Source organism: Gymnoscopelus microlampas (genome assembly GCF_963454915.1).
Source record: "Gymnoscopelus microlampas genome assembly, chromosome: 17".
In the NCBI taxonomy this organism is placed as follows: domain Eukaryota; kingdom Metazoa; phylum Chordata; class Actinopteri; order Myctophiformes; family Myctophidae; genus Gymnoscopelus; species Gymnoscopelus microlampas.
In genome coordinates, this window is record NC_139954.1 from 22,786,290 (window position 1) to 22,803,971 (window position 17,682).

The 17,682-nt window shown below is 40.1% G+C and overlaps 1 protein-coding gene across 25 annotated transcripts in view; it reads left to right on the forward strand.

The window, feature by feature from the left end:
- The first annotated feature begins 6,312 nt into the window (after positions 1-6,312).
- The window catches only part of mycbp2 (MYC binding protein 2), an 80,873-nt gene continuing 69,503 nt past the window's right edge, over positions 6,313-17,682 (forward strand). For all 25 annotated transcript variants that reach the window (XM_084083664.1, XM_084083682.1, XM_084083675.1 and 22 more), the window contains exons 1-2: positions 6,313-7,051; positions 10,946-11,021. In XM_084083664.1, coding sequence (XP_083939790.1) covers positions 6,750-7,051; positions 10,946-11,021 — 378 coding nt within the window. In that variant the 5' untranslated portion in view covers positions 6,313-6,749. The remainder of the gene's footprint in view (positions 7,052-10,945; positions 11,022-17,682) is intronic.

Here is a 17,682-nt window from a genome sequence, read left to right on the forward strand (position 1 = left end):
CAAAAATGGCCCCTGTCCAAGTCCTAACCTACCCCATGTCCTAACCTAACCCCCCCCCCCCCCCCCCTCTCTTTCTTTTTTGTACATATTTTTCACCCTTCATACCAGTAACCTGTAAACTGATTGTATGACATTCTGTATAGTAGTGTGTATATCTGTCTGTCTCTTATATGTCAACATGATTTGTGTGCATGGGGATCTCATCTTAAACAAGCTACGTGCTTAACTGAGCTATCCAGTTTAGTAGACCTTGTATTGCGAATTTGTACTTCCATGTACTGTTATGTACTGTCATGTACTGTTCTCATGTCTTACTAAATAAAGTACATCAATCAATCAATCAAGCAATCCCCACCACACCCACCACACCATGTTGAACGTTCCTTTGCACATGCGCAAACCACATAGTCCCGTTTGGACTTTTTAGGGCGTTAGGGAGAAATAACCAGGACTATATTTATGCTAAATAGTAAAGAAAAAGCCTTGTGATGAATTGCTGTAGCAGTAAAATAGAAACATCAACAGAATGAAGTGGTATAAGTGAAATTAAACTTATTTGAAATTAAACAATGAATTGACTTCATGTGCTAATGCAATGGTTCTCAAACTTTTTCGTGCCAAGGACCCCCAAATAGACACTTATTAGACCGCGGACCCCCATTTCAAAAGATAAGCCAGGGACCCCCATAAGAGAAGATTTTTACGGCTCTCTAGCAGTGATTTCAACCATTTTAATTTCAAGGACCCCCAGTTTGACATGCATTAGGCTACGGACCCCCATTTAATGGCATGTAGGTCTCTGGGACCCACATTCATATTGTAAAATCAATGTTAATTTAACTCTGAGAGTGTACAAATGGAACCAAATGGACCTGTTAGGGTCCATTTGGTTACATTTGTACACTCTCAGAGTTACAGACCCATAAGGGTCCATTTGGTCCCTGTCCATCATTTAGCTGGGGACCCCCTGGAACCCCCTCAAGTACCCCTGGGGGTCCCCGGACCCCACTTTGAGAACCAATGTGCTAATGGTTATCAGCGGTAGGCCTGAAAGATGACGGTCATGGACATTCTTCAACCTGGTGTGATGAATTGCTCAATTTACAACTGTAACGTCTACACAAACGTTCAGATTTCAAATATGAAGTGCTTACCTAAATGCCCAGGATGTTATACATGCCGACGTTTCACCATGAGTACCCATATCTTCCGTATTGTTGGATAAAAAGCATTTTAATCCGATCGTCGGCCATTTTCGCATAGAGTTATAATGTGCAATACACCTCCCGACCGATAGGATCGCATAGTTGAAAGCTGATGAAAAGACGGAGAAAATGGCCGTCGATCGGATTAAAAGGCTTTTTATTGAACAATACGGAAGATATGGGTACTCAAGCTGGAACGTACACAATTATAACATCCGTGGCCTTTAGTTAAGCACTTCATATTTGAAATCTGATCGTTTATGACCTGGACGTTAGCGTTGTAAATGGAGCAATCCACCACACCCATCACACTATGTTGAACGTTCATTTGCGCATGCGCAAACGACATAGTCCCGTTTGGACTTTTTAGGGCGTTAGGGAGAAATAACCAGGACTGCAAAATCGGACTTTTAGGGGAACCAGGACCTTCATAATCGGACGTTTAGGGGCTACTGACGGTTCTTCATTAAGTGACTAGTTGGGAGTGAGAATGTGTTGCAACACACAGAGATTCGGTGCATCCTCCGCAGACCTGCAGACAGACAGATACAGATATTTGTGTTTTTTCAGTTCTCTATTAATAGATATAGATATATATTAGTAGTAGTATTATGAATAATGCTGCTAAAATGTTTGAAGAACCAGAAGAAAGTAATTATACTCTTATGTACCCATATACAAGATATAACAATAAAGAAACCTTGAACCTTGAACCTTGTTTCAGAACATCCCATTGCCTCCTCCTTTGAAATTATTCTCAAAGACGCCGTTTGGTCTAGAATAACAGACGACCCTGTTTGCATTTATGTCTTTTGCCCTATGAAAGAAGGGGGCTCAAGTGTCCTAATCCGTCTCAAGCCGTCCAGTTTGGTAAAGAGTTGTAGTCATAGTCTTTGGCGCAATCTCTTCCTAGTATATGTGCAGCTACTCTTAAAAACCTTAGAGGAAATGTTAAAGAAAATATATATAGCATATGTTTAAGTGTTCATTAGAAAAGAATCAGAAAAACAAATAACGCACATCCTCCGTTCCTTGGTGCTGAGCTAAACTGTAAACAAAGCGGGGCTCTTGTTGAATGCTCCAAAGGTTGTTTTTTTTTGTGACAAACAAAATTGTCACAAATAAATAAAAAAGCCCCGCTTTGTTCTTATATTTCTGTTCTTATATCATGTTCATTTAACTCATATAAGTGTGTAGGCTACAAATGGAACCAAATGGACCAGTAGGTTTGCTTACATTGTACACTCTTCAGAGTTAAATTAACATTGAGGATTTTACATTGTATATGGCCATCTGTGCCTCTCTGCTTGACACTTGGAGATGAATTGGTCCTAAGCAGTTCATTATCTATGGCATTAACAAAGCTAGGATTATGGATTCCCCCCCCATATATAATGCTTATACATGAATATGTATGAACTCATGGTACTGTAAGGCACTCTGGATAAAGATAATAGTATCCACCAAATGACACATATTCTATATTAATACAATATTGATTTGGGGTAAGCCCTCACCAGACTGGCATCTTGTCCATGGGAGATGTATTTGTACAACTAAGCTGCATCAGGACACTTATACAGGATTGGGGATTGGGAATATAATAAGGATGACTTAATAGAACAAACTGCATGTTACTTGGCGAAGACACTTTTATTGGTAATAGAGGTAGATGAAAAACAGGGTTGAACTGTACACAAACAGTTCTCATGATTGTATGGACATTTTTGGGAGTGTCTGAATGTGCCTGACTGAAACTATGAAAGGTGCATAGCATGCAAGGGTGTGACAGAAGAATAGATCAATATGCCACCCCTCCTAACTCCTTAGGAATGCAGGCATTACACAATTAAATTGTCCGTGTTGAGTGTACAAATGGACAAATGAACACTGAGGATTTGACTGTGTACTGACAACTGTACCACCGTCAAAATATCACTAAATTAAAAAGATTCAACTGAGGAAAACCGAATAGGGAAATATTTCTAAGCCAAGAAGACTTTTGTGAATGACTTTCGTGAATGAACATTTAACTTACAGGGTGCATTGCCAACGCTCCGTTTGTGGCTACCTTCAAGCAATTGGACATCCATATGAGAAATGTATTCATTTGACAGTCTTGAATTATGTCTAACATGAAAGAAATGGTACAAGTAGTAATAATAATGTGTTTCAGTGTTTAGTAGGAATAAGCAACACTAGGGGGCACCAGTGTCAGCTAAATCAAAATACAATTTATGCAAGAATATATAGAAAACATTAAAATCCCCTTGTCTGAGGCCTATAAAAGCTCTATAATTTAATTGAACAATAACCAATAGAGGGGAAATGAAGACAAACGTTATATTGTGTTATACCGTGACCACTAAAAGAGGCAGTATTGAGTATATAAATATGATACCACTCCTCTGATGCCATGGAAACAGGGCTTCCTGAACTCAGCATCTGTATTTCATTTCCACATTAATGCGTGTTGTCACATTCATTTCACACCCACTTATGGACATCACTAGCACAACTAACAATTGCTAACAATTGCTATATGCCACTATCAATCACTATTTAAATTAAAGCACAGCTCAAGACCTATTTCTTCACTCTTGCTTTTAGCTGACTCTTTGGTTGATGTTTAAGTCCTCACTGTATTGCCTATTTTAATGTTTTATGCTTTTGCTTTTATTTTATTTTATTTTTTGTTTGCTTTATTGTTAAATTGGTTGTAACTGTAACTGTATTCTTGCTCTGTAAAGCACTTTGCGCTGCATTTCATGTCATGAAAGGTGCTATACAAATAAAGTTTATTATTATTATTATTAACTATATTACACATTAGGATACTAGAATCGCAACAACACAAATGTGGATCAATGTCATATACACAGTACAGTATGTGTGTGTGTGTGTGTGTGTGTGTGTGTGTGTGTGTGTGTGTGTGTGTGTGTGTGTGTGTGTGTGTGTGTGTGCGTGCGTGCGTGCGTGCGTGCGTGCGTGCGTGCGTGCGTGCGTGCGTGTGTGTGTGTGTGTGTGTGTGTGCGCATGTGTGTGTCACACACACACACATATATATAATATATCTCTCTCAAAGCTTTATACATAGCAGTCCCAGTTCCTGAATGTGTGGACAATGTACAGTAACTGGACACCATCTCTGCAATCCTAGCTCATCATTTTGACACTCTTGACTGACCTGTGCTGTCCTCATGACAGAGAGGGGGCTATCTGCCCCCCAATCCCTCCATTATTCTCATCTTAGTTTCAACCATGGAACAGTTATAGGATAACAGGAGATGAGGAGCAGCCTTTCCTCCATTTGCGACAATTTGATGTCAGTTCCCTCTCACTCCATAACCTTCATACCCAGAAGTGTATTGTATAAAAAAAAGCATTGCATGTCAGTAATTTATGACTCTGGGTTTATAGTACATGTATGGCACTGCCGTTTGTGGTGCCAGATTTTTGTGTTTGCTGTAACTAAATTCAATTATTTTTCACATTTTAATCATTCTAACAATTGCTATATGCCACTATCAATCACTATTTAAATACATTCATGTTGTGCTTTATAAACTGAGAATGCTTCCTGGGTTGCTAAGAGAAGGGACTGCAGACCTACCCCTCTTTCCTCATTGGGCCACAGCAATACCTAACAACCAATAAAGCACCACTAGGGGCTATGTAAACCTCAATTTCTCTCTCTCGAACACACACACACATGCCATGCACATGCCATGCACACACACACACACGCGCGCGCGCGCACACACACACACACACACACACACACACACACACACACACACACACACACACACACACACACACACACACACACACACACACACACACACACACACACACACACACACTTATTTGTTACACTATGGAAAGTTTACCTTTAGTTTAACTAGACTGACAGAACAGGCAAGCAAGCTACAATTTGGATAATACACATGATCTGGAAGTGCTAAGAATGTCAATAAAGATGTGTGTGCTTGGTATGTACATTAGTGGGGACATCAGTGAAGTTATTTCACTACACCATGGTCTGTTACTGTTTTGAGTTTTGATGTGTAAAGTTCTGATGAGTAAAGCCATCTTTCCCTGCAGTGCCTCACACCCACCACATGTGCCATCTCTGTCAGATTTCAATGTCATCATGTTGTTACACTGTAGGCTACAACATATTCTTATATATTCATACGCACCATTATGATATCTCTTTCTGTATGTTGAAGTGAAAAACAAAGGAAATAATATCCCCTTGGCCTTGTGTGAAATCTTCTTCTATGTCAAGCCTTTTTGGAAAATGCAATGGCCTGCACAGTGAAAACAATATGAGGCTTGATCATTATAACAAGGAGGTTAAATGTGGCTGTGCATGGCTAGTCATTAATTAATTGATAACTTTTGGCTCAAGACCGAAACAGATAATGGCAATGGGAACCCACACTCACATCATCTATCAATTGAAAATGACAACCAGTTCATCAATCAATTGTTGGTGAGATTAATGAAGATGGAGAGAATTGCAGAGAACAAATAAAACATAAATTGTAGTCAGCACCTCCAGAGGTCTGCATTGTGCTTTTCCTTTTATAAGTATTAAATCGTGATTTTCAGAGGCCTAAGACTGACCTTGGTATGTTGTAAGAATCATGATAAATTAATGATATACTTAGATTTATGAGCTACCTGTCAGTTTGATTGATTGATTGATTGAATACTTTATTAACAGTTTGCAAAAAAAAAGCACAGAAGTACAGTTCCATACAAAAGGTTGCTAAAAGGATGAACCCAAGAAAGCACTATGGCTTGTTTTCATTGGGGTCCTGTCTATTCATTTTCAGTTTCATTATTATAAAAAATATATATTATCAATTCAACTATGCAATCTTTATTGTGACACAAATGGACATTCAGCCTTATAGTCACAGAAATATGCAAGACATGTCAAAAGTGACATAGTAATAGGTAATATACAAGCGAAACTATTTTTTATGTTTTTAATTTTGCAATTTTAGTGGCGAATAAGCCTTTGGTACTTGGTTTAGCCACATGGAAATATCCCAGCATGCTTACAGCGAAACAAGCCTGAGCCAGGCAGGCAGGGGAGTGATGATGAAGCTAAGATGGCAGCCCAACTGAGGGTGCTGCCTCTCCGGGGTCAAGAAATATTCAAGGAACAAATGAAAACTAAAGACGACCGGGCGCGTTTTGGAAATTAAAAACGGTTGTTGATGCAAATGGGAATTTCGTTATGGCTTGAGAACGTGAACTCCCCCCGGAGATAAGGACCGTGTTGACGCTCGCATCGGATCGGAAGCCTCATCTAGTACAGTTGCACCACCAGTGGCTACAATTTACGCCGATAATTATTGGGACATACTGGATGCTAATCAATCAATTTCTGCGTTTTGTAACGGGACACATGGCGTGACTCGCGGCGTTTCCAGTGACTAAATGGGTTACAATTGTTGCCTGGTTATCATCTAACGTTAGTGGTCGTATCTTTGATGTGATATATATGCATTGTTCTCCAAAACGATGATGTGTGCTGCTGCGGCAGCGGCCGCCGCCGGTGGTGGTGGTGGTGGTGGGATCCTGCCCTCATCCTCGTCTCCGTCGATGGGGCTGGGTGGGGGTGTCAGGGTCGTTTCTGGAGCCGGAGGAGCCGATTTCCCCACCATGGGTTCGGGATTGGGTTCGTGTCCGACGCCCGGAGGAGCCCAGTCCGACTGTCGGAGTCGGTACCAGCTCCTACTCTCAGGGCGAGCTTTGGCAGAACGATACAGAAGGATTTATACCACGGCTATCAGTGACAAAGAACAAGGGATCAATCAAGGAAGGTGAGTGGTTGTGGATTGTGTCAAATATAGCTTAGAATGGTTTGACATGGCGTTATATAGCTAACGACCCGTTACAATACACAGCATTTTGAGCTGGAATGTTGACTTCCCTAGCTTGTCTTCAACTAGCTAAGCTAAAGCAGTGGTGGAAAGTAACTAAGTACATGTACTCAAGTACTGTACATAAGTACACTTTTGACGTATTTTGACTTTACTGGAGTACTTCCAAATTTCAGTACCTGTACTTCTACTCCACTACACCTCAGAGGCAATAAATATTATGCTTTTACTCCACTACAATTATTTGAAAACTTAAGTTACTTGTTACTTTGTAGATTTTGATTATTATTACAAAACATACAGTAACCACTTCAGCCCTATATACATTTCGGCCATTTGAAAATAGTCGATCTACAAGTTCATCTGCTATTTTCAAAACATTTTATACAATTCATACATTTGAAAACTTGTGAAATGGGACATTCTGCATCATGAGTACTTTCTACTTTTGGTATTTAAAGTACAATTTGATACCAATACTTGTGTACCTTTTACTCAAGTAAATACTGAATTCCGGACTTTTACTTGTAACTGAGTATTTCTATATTGCAGTATTGATACTTTTACTTAAGTATAAATAATATGAGTACTTTTTCCACCACCGAGCTAAACTAGCTTTGACTCACGGGGCGAGTGGTTTGTTCACCCCTGTAGCCCGGGTGCGCTGAATTTCGCATTTCGTTCCATTGACGGAAGCGCCGAAAACCCTAACTCCGCCCACTCGGACCATGGCGGAAGTAAAAAGCGAGGTCTCATTGAGCAACCCCTTTTAGACAAGGAGTCTATCGACACAAATGACGTTATTTCAACTGGAAAAGAGTGTCGACGCGAGTGCCGTCGACGCTTTCTTCAGTTTATTATAGTATTTTTGTAGAGCAAAAGGCTCATGTGACGAAGTAAAAAAGTGCCTCTTCAAAGCAAAGCTAACTGGCTAGCTGTCATGATGACAGCCGTATGATTTGTCTTGCGCTATTCTTTTTTTTGGTGGGGGGGGGGGGGGGGGGGGGGTGCAGTGTACTAAAATAATAAACATAATCAATCTCAGACCCAAATATTGCTTTTCGTTTGTTGTGAATTTTATGGAAGCTATTGTTGATGATGTCAACAAATGCATTGCTACTACATAACACTGTATTTACTAGGGCTGTTTAGGTGGGCCCAACCGCGTCATTCTGTCCAGTGTTGCCAGATTTTGCGAGAGAAATAAGCAACCGGGTCTATGAAAACAAGCCCAAAAGAAGCCTGTGACACGTTGTGAGCTTGTAGATCTGGTATTTAAAAAGAACAAAAGAAGAATAATCATAAAAATTAATATTTTCGGGTCGGAGGGGGGGGGGGGTGTGTGTGGACAAATACATATTAATTTGGGGGTCCTTGACATGAAAATGTTTAAGAACCACTGGTTTAAACAACATTAGGAAACCAGCCCAAATAAGCAACTACACTTTAGAAACAAGCCCAAAAAACCGCAACCGACTTTACAGAAAAACAAGCCTAAAGTCGCTTATAATAAGCGGACATGGCAACCCTGATTCTGTCTCCACCAGTACCGACCAAGAGCATCAGCTCTCAACGCAAATTACTTGATTTGTCTGCCTTGGTGACGGTCTGTCTAAAAAACGCAGAATGGCACAACATTATTACCCTCATGTGTGACCACACACCCTACTGCTTTAAGCATGAAATTATGCGTATTTTTTGGACCAGGACTGTGTTGGGAAATGTGTGAACTCTGCTTTTCTGGCACAAGCGGTTATTGGACTGACGTCATCTAGCAAGTCAGGTTGTGGAATGAGAAGGTTGATCATTGCAGACAGTGTTGCCATATTTTGTGAGAGAAATAAGAAACCAGGTCTAGGAAAACAAGCCCAAAAGAAGCAACTAGGCCACATCATGAGCACTTTAAACCTATATTATGCATCGGCTACTGTGAGCTTGTAGATCTGCTATTTTCAGAAACTCTTCCAATAAAATGTGGTATATTTGGAATATTTTCGAAACATTCTAACAACACCAATGCTCCCTGGCACAAAACACTTTAATGAAAATATTTGAGAACCACTGGTTTTAATAATACTTAACCCAACTGTACAGAAAAAGAAGCCCAAAGTCGCTTATAATAAGCCGACATGGCAACATTGATTGCAGAACCCGCCCTCATAGAACCGTGTTGTTTTTCTCATCCTCCATGTGCCTCAATGTATAGGCTGCCACTGCAGCCCCACAGCCAGTTTCATAACACATTTCAGCAAGAATTGTAAAATAATTGAATGCTGCTTAAACTATAAGTCCTACATTTGTGAATATGATTTTAACTTGTTTTCAACACGAGTGTTGCTGATATAATTTCTAAATATGATACCTGTATGAATTACGCAAGCAGTGCCCAAAGAGACAAAACAGAAATAGGTTTTAGGCAATTGTTGGGGGAGGCTGTTTGTCACTCACTGACTTTGCTTGTGAATAAACAGACTGGATTTGGCTGGGATGTTGGTGAGAAATGTTAACACCCAGAATGTCATTGTATGCTTAGGATGACCACCATTTCTCAAGGCAGTGTTGGATTTCAAATAGTTTGTATGTTCATGAAAGTTGAATACTTATAGGTTTGTATCAGGTCAGCACATGGTGTAAAGAATTAACACTGATAGTGATTAGTTCCAAAGAAGCGCCCAGGGTGGTTATCCTTACAGTGCCTGCATTGTAAATCTATAATAAAGTAGATGTCTCTTGTCTACATGAAACAATATCATTGTCAAAAGCTTGAGAAAGGGAATTCAGTTTACCACTAATACTAATTTATGTGTTTAGGGCCATGTCAAGATGTTCAGCCTCTAAGCTGTGACCACTGTAATCTTTGTGATCTATCTCGGTATACTGTTTTTAAAACATATAGTCTACTGAAAACTGTGACACTTGACAAAAACATAGGCCAGCTTATAAGGTGAAATTGTAGAACGATAGTAGGGTGTTCTTTTATTTGTTTTTTGTTAGTAACTTGTGTTGATTCCCATGGAGAAATTCTTTGTCTAAATTTGACCCAATCCTAACTATTAAGAGCAGTGGACATCCTAACTTCTCTGGGAGGGATCAGAGGTTCAGCGTTTTGCTCAAGGACACTTTGACACAAAAGCAGGAAGAGCTGGGGATCGAACTGCGGACCTTCTGGTCATCCTCCAGGGCCACTGTTGTAAATGTAGTTGTGGCTACATGTCATTTTTCATCAGACATAATGGTCATACGATGCAGGATAATTTCCTTTTTATGCCTAGCCTGAAGTTAGGGTTGAGGCGATATGGACAAAATCAAATATCACTGCATTTTTTACCAAATAGCTGTATCGATATTGTGACGATAATATCGTATTGTGACGATAATATTGTATTGTGACGATAATATAATAATACTTTAAATACTTTAAAAAAATCTACAAGCTCACAACGTGCCATGATGTAATGTGTCGTAAGCTTGCCTTGTAGATCTGCTATTTTGCTATTTTTGGAAACTTTTGAAAGTATGAAATAAGACTTACGTGATTAAAACCAGAAAAAGACAACTTTTTTGCCTTATGATATTACGATATCCAAAATTTCAGATTATGTCTAGTCTCATATCCCAATATCGATATAATATTGATATATTGCCCAGCTCTGCTGAAGTAGAATGTGGCAGGGTGCTGCTGATTAGGAATCTTCCCCCACTCGCCTAACTGTCTGCCTGATCACAGTAATTAAAAGGTCACATATTTTATTTATATTAACCTTGGGTTGTGGCATTATCCTATGCAATACTTATTTCAATAATACTAATATGCTGATCTTTATTTACTTTCAGGGGAAAAAAGGCTTTGAGTAAGAAGAAGCTGAAAAGACGACAGAAGGTCAAGTCAAAAGTCAAAGCAAGAACAAAGGTAAGATCCCTAGACTCCCACACTTGATATCAGTATTAAACTGCTCCTGTGTAGTGTCACTTGTTAAATGACCCTTCGCTAAGTATGTATTAAATGTATTTTAAATCTAGTCAACAAGGCCTGCAGTAGCCTATGCACTGGAAAAATGTGCATGATATTACTATTCCAACATCTAAACACAGGGAAATGTTGGAGGGAGAAACAGCATCTAACTAATATCAATCAACTAGTTTAACTTCATTATCAACAGACAAGAGAGTTTGGTGTACCGCACGGTAAGTAAGACTACAAATAGTAGCAGTTAATAGACAAAAAAAGGAATGAATACTTACGCTGTGATTCTTGTGTGGTATTCCTATTCTTGCAATTCATGTTTTAAATGTATGTGTGTGTGGACGATTTAACATTGACAGCTATGATAGGTGACCGAAGAGTGCCAGGCCATATGCCATTTTAGCAGAGGTTGCTAAGCTAGCATTGGACAATCGCTTAGTGAAGGATAAATCTAGTTGTACTAAATGTAATCTATTTGTTTTTATGCTACTGTTCTATCCTGTGACATTCAGTGAAAGGGTTGCATATTTTTAAGGGTTGGATATAAAATAACTTGATTATTTGTAACTCTACCAAAACCTTTGTGATGTGCTTGTTAATACGAACAAGCAGTTGACTGCACAATGTGGGCTAGGACTGTCCCCGACTCAGGATTTATTGAGTCGACTCAGAGTCGCGGGTTTAATGCAGAGTCGATGGAGTCGTTTTATAAGATCACAAAAAAATCTTGTGTGTTAGTGCTAGCTGCTTTAAAGAGTAAACGCTGGACTTTTTTTGGGTCTGTGTCCTTCATAACCTCGAAATGCTTCCAAACTTGTTGTTTTCACTTTCGTTTTCACTTTCGCTTTCACTGTCATTTTTCACATGCAACCACTCCTCCTCCACTTCTTTCAATGCTTGCTTCTTCTTTTTTTTTTTTTTTTTGACGGCTCGACTGAGAATGCGAGTCGGCGTCAGGCTCCTCGCCCGACGCGTCGACTTTTAGGGGACAGCCCTAATGTGGGCCAACAGTTAACGGCACTGTTTTACGGTTACAGCTTAACCAGTAGATCCACATTTTCTTAACGCCGTTAATTAGGGCTGTGATAGTATGACTCTTCTTTCTTACCATGGTGTAAAAACAAAGTGTCCCGGCAGTTTGGTGGTTTTTCCAACACAATACTTGAACAAAATGGTCCATGGTGGTAGTTTTTTTTAAGTGTAATATTTCTTCCTCTTCTTCCTGAGTCTGGCAAACACCACTGGGTGGTTAATTCTACGATGCGATCTTTTGCGCTATTTTCCCCGCCACAATTGCAGCATAATTCGGCAGCTTCCCCTTGTCATCTGGCCCAAAGCTAAAATGTGCCTAAATAGGTGACCTAACACTTGGCTTACAAAATAAGTGTAACAACATGGCCATTGGTGAATAGAATAATGTCAACTGGCTAGCATCAACTGTATGGGCATTACCACAGATTGCAAATGCTTATTGCAAACACATTTCTCTGAAGTCCAAATCTTTACTTTATGTGTCTGCCTTTTGTCTGTGTAAATTGTGTGTGTGTGTGTATATTCAGTTCAATGTTATAAGTTGATATCAAGTACACGTACCAAAGAAAGAATTAATAATTGGACCCACAAAAGAAAGTCCCCATAATGTTTATAATGGTCTGTCCCCTTGCGTGAAGCTGAATTGACGAGCAACTTAAGTTTAGTTTCTTAACTCATTGACTGCCATTGACGAGTATGCTCGTCATTTCAACCCAAGGCTCACACCGCCATTGATGAGTCACTCGTCATGTGGTGTTTTCAGTGGTTTACGCTACAGGGCGTTGTTCCGCAGCCTGTGAATCATGATGATGATTGTATGAAGAGTAGAGCCAAAGACCACGTGATCACAACCAAATCAAGATGGTTTAGTTACCGTGTATAGGATTTATAAAAATCAAATTTTCTCTGCTTTCTATTTCTTTTTGGTGAAAACAAGCTACATTCAACTGCCAATAACTATGGAATTGATTATCGCAGCGGCACAATTTTTCCTCTGATTCTATGAGACCCCCCTACGTCTTTTAAAGCGATCGGCGGGTGGATCGCTGTGAAGAGGTTAGTGAAAGCGCTCGGAATCGCTGGCAAGGGCAGCCATAGACGATGTTTTAACTCGGACAGTCAATGAGTTAAGATGCTTTTGAACATAGTACGACATTCCTTTTTTTTTTGCAGTGATGACGGTAATGAGCTCAACCCTGCGGTATGCAACACATAACCGAGGTAATACGGTTATTGTACCAATCCAATACTTATTCACTGACAAAATTGGACTAAATATTATGTCTTTATGTTATATAATTAAAGATTATACATTTGAGGTATTCATGACAATAAAACACAAAACCAAATCTCAGGAAGATTGAATTTGCACAAACACATTTGCATATGCTGCCCTGGGTTTAGCTGTGCATGGTCAGGACCTTGCTTGCGAGTTTCACTCCCCAACAAAAGAACTCAGCAGATTGATGATAACAACATTAATGGATTAGGTTCCCCCCGCAATCTTTAAGTTGATTGCCAGGAACATGGTTTTAATTGGCAGGGCTGATCAGGTGCCAGTGAGTGAGAGACAGAAGGATGGAGAGAAAGGACGAGAGGCAGTGCTGGGAGTGGTGCTGGCTTGGGAATGATGGCCTGTTGCTGAGCGACCTAATGTGTGCCACGTCTCCATGGCAACGGTTGCCTGCCTTCATCTCCATCCAAAGCATCAGATGTGTGTCTGTCTGTATGCCTGTAGATTACATATGTAGAGTGTGTGTGTTAACTAGCTGCCTACCAAACTCTGTCAACAAACATAATCCCCTCTTCTGTCACTGGATCATTCCCTTCTCCTCTTTCCGTTAAGACTGGTTGGCTGTGTGGTATTGCACATTTGTTTTCGGATTAACTTCATTGCTCCATTTGGTTTCCCCCTTGTGCTTAGACTAGAGCAGCGTGCTGGCAGAGGGTAGAGATTAATGTGATTGCCTTAGAGAAGGTCATAGACACAATACAGCCTTAATCTCCTGTCCCCCTGTACCCCAAACGCTCGCTAGGCAGACAAACCAGAGGGTTGTTTTAGGTCTCCATACATTGAATAGAATATAACCTGGCATTTATTATTATTAGATCCCTATAGAGGCAGAGCCACAAGGGAGTGGTGGAGTTAGCTGGCTGGCAAATGGGTAGTCACACGGGCAGTCATGCTGTGTTTGGATGGGTTGTGCTCACTCTCTGGCTCTGTCACGCCTCTAACTCTGACACAGTCACCGCGTGGTTTAAAAGGACCTCGTCTCCGTCTTTGTCTGCCCCTGTGCTTGCAAACATGCTGGGGTGGAGTCGGGGCAAAGAGACGGCCTATAATTCCAACGAGGAGAATGAAGTAATGTCTTTTTCCTCTGCAGACAGGATATGTGTCTAAATGTGCCTGTTTCAAAAGCTACTGTATCATTTAATGCTTCTAAGCACACCACAGTGGTATCAAATTACAGAATATTATCAGCCTTGTTATAGAATTCATAAGGTCTAGAGCTGAAAACTCCAGATTATTCAGGCTAGTCTTAGCATAGAGCTAAATCTTTGAAATATTTATGGCAAATCCATGGATGATAGGTGTGTCCATGAAGTTAGATGTGGCCTACATTATTGACCCAAGATCATTAATCTTGATGATGTTGGATTCTCCTGTCGATCAACTGTAGTAGATTGACTAATTTGGAAATAATCCATTGTGGAAATTCTTGCTGCTGTTCACTGTTTTGGAAAAGCACACTTGCATCATCAGGTTTCAGTAAAGGTTGGATTTGGCTGGTTTCAGTAAAGTCATCATTTTGAAGGTGAAAGGTTGTGATTCTGCAAGTGCTGTTAGTGCTTGCGCTCGTGCTCTCCTTTAGCCCTTTCCTAAGAACAATGATGTCTATTACATCATTCATTATGTGAAGACAAGACTGAATGGATAGCATCAGACGAGGCAAGGGTGGCTCAATGTTTTTGTTAGTCAACGTCAGGCTCTTCATGGATTTGCTTCTTTTAGCTGTCAGGGTGTTGAAAGATTCAGGGTGCAAAGGCTTCATTGTACCGAAAAATTAAATAATTGACTTATGTGAAAGTAGACTCATTAAACTCACTTATCATTGCATCCAGGGAACACAACCGCTATCTGCTTCTACTTGAAACCAAAGTGTGTGTGTGTGTGTGTACGCGCGCGCTGAGAGGTGCTCAGTCGTTTTATGCTGTCATACAATACTACATGGTGTATAAATGATTATTAAGCATAAGAAGTTCACAACTGCGCAATTTGTGCTGTAAGTATAAAAAATTACTCGTCTCGTTGGTAGGTGGTGGTGTTGTTTTGTAGATGTGATTGAGAGTGAGTGAGACACAGAGAGAAAGGGGAGAGATGGAGAGACGCACACACAGTCTGGCTGGCTGTGTGTGTGTGTGAGAGAGACAGGCTGTTGTGTAGCCTATAATATATATCTGCTATTACTCCTCATCATACTATAACCACCATATCCTCAACGCAGGACACCCTTTACTTCTTTGTCTTTATTTATCATTTATTTAGGTGCTATGTAGCCTACTTTACTAGAATGTTCTACAATATAGTTTTCTTTTGCAAATACATTTGTCACATTTAGGATCCCCCCACACCCAGATACATTTTCAACATACATGAATATAACCATAAACCATTTGTCAAAAACGAGAATTTCTCTGAGACTCATCCCCTGGGCCACCCCGTGAGTCCTGGAATGCAATACATTGAAAACCTAGCAATCACTGCCTCTCCCTCTCCCTCTCTCTTGCTAATCAAGCTCTGTTCCAACGTCATTGCGTGGGTGAAATAGGCTTGTGAGCTTATATATATATAATTTCCACCGTATTTGAAATGGAGCTAAAGTGATGAATTCATAATGTATTTGGGCTATTTTGGGTCCTAGCCAGGGAAGCACCAACTTTATCTTTTGGGTCTTGAGCTGAAATGTTTAGTAACCCCTGGACTAGATTGACTAAATATGACAGACAGCCAACTTGAACTTTATATAGTAGATAGGGGTGTCTGCAATTTTGGGCAGGATCTCCGTGGTTATCAACAGGAGTGCACTGAGGACTCTAGCTGGAGCACCATTATGACTATGCTTCACCTCATGGTTCACTGTCCCCCGTGTCCCTAAAAACAAAACTACAGGCACCATTTAATAGACTACTCAACTAGCCGTGCAGGTGTTTATGTATGTAACATCTCAGTTCATTCGTATAGCACATTTCAGCAACAAGGCACTTCATTGTGCTTTACATAAAAGAATAAGCAAAAGAAACACGTTATAACAGGACTTGAATTCAGTACAAATTAAGAAAGATTTAAAAAGAAAAGGTTAAATGCCTATCTCCTTAATAGGAAACACCTATTCAGGACACAGTGCATAAGATAAGGCCTATCATGTAGATAATTTGTGGTTGTATTGTACTGTAGGATTTGGTTTGTATGTGGTTCGTTGAATCATCACTAAATGTTTCTTAATTGTTGAGCCACAGAACTGGTTATCTAGTGAAATGTGGAGGACAGGCTAACTGCTGTTTTATGAAATGTCTGTATTGCTCTGCGTCTTTACAGCTGATGAAATATCAGTGGATTTGCAGAGCTGACACAATTTAAGCAGAAGCGTCAATTTGCATACACATTTCCTTTTAGCATAGTGGGATGACGACGTACAGAGCTGGATCATCTTAGCCAGCTTCTACATTCTACAGTTCCATGATGAATGAATGTCAGCAACTCTTGCCTTGAGTCTTCTTAGAGAGTGCTTGGACAATTGTTTAAATCTAAAAAATCCAGTTAATGCCAGAAGTTAGCGCTTTGGATTTTTTTAAATAGCTTGCTTAATAGGCTAACTGTCAGAAGAAACTTGAGAATTATGTATAGTAGAAGTTGCACTTTATTGACTAGTTGATGATTTTGTAGGGCTGACATTGGATATTATAAACTGAATAATCAACAGATTATTGTTAATTGAGGCACTGTTATTTAGGCTACGTGATCCTCTCTATCCCCTCTCCCCTCTTTCATCCCCTTGTCTTACTTGACACTTTTCTCAAGCATTAAAAAACCACAAATGACAAATTAATCAAAATTCATATAAAAAAAGAAAGTTATTCACTGCCTGCTGTGTGTCAAAAATCCACCTGCTTATCGCTAGTGTCTAGATTCAACACAACACATAAATATGTTGTTGTTTTTTTCACCCTTGCATTGTGTGTTTTTTCTCCAAGAAACCCCATTTTCTCTCAGTCCCCAATGTGCTTGGGCCATTATTACATTGCTATGTGGTAAATGGTTTTAAGTGCTCTTTCCAGGCAGTGTGGTCCTTGCTGAATGCTGTAGCTGGAAGTGCTACCCTTGGCAGGGGAGGGGACAGGATCAGAGGAGTCATACAGTAGATGAGAGGAGATGTCTCCTCCCCAATTGGTGTGAGCTGAAAATGAATGACCTCTATCCTCAAATAGATGACATCACCCTCTGCCATTGCAATGCCAAAAATGCAACTTCACATGATGCAAAAGGCTCAATCAATAATAATATTGCTGTGGGCCG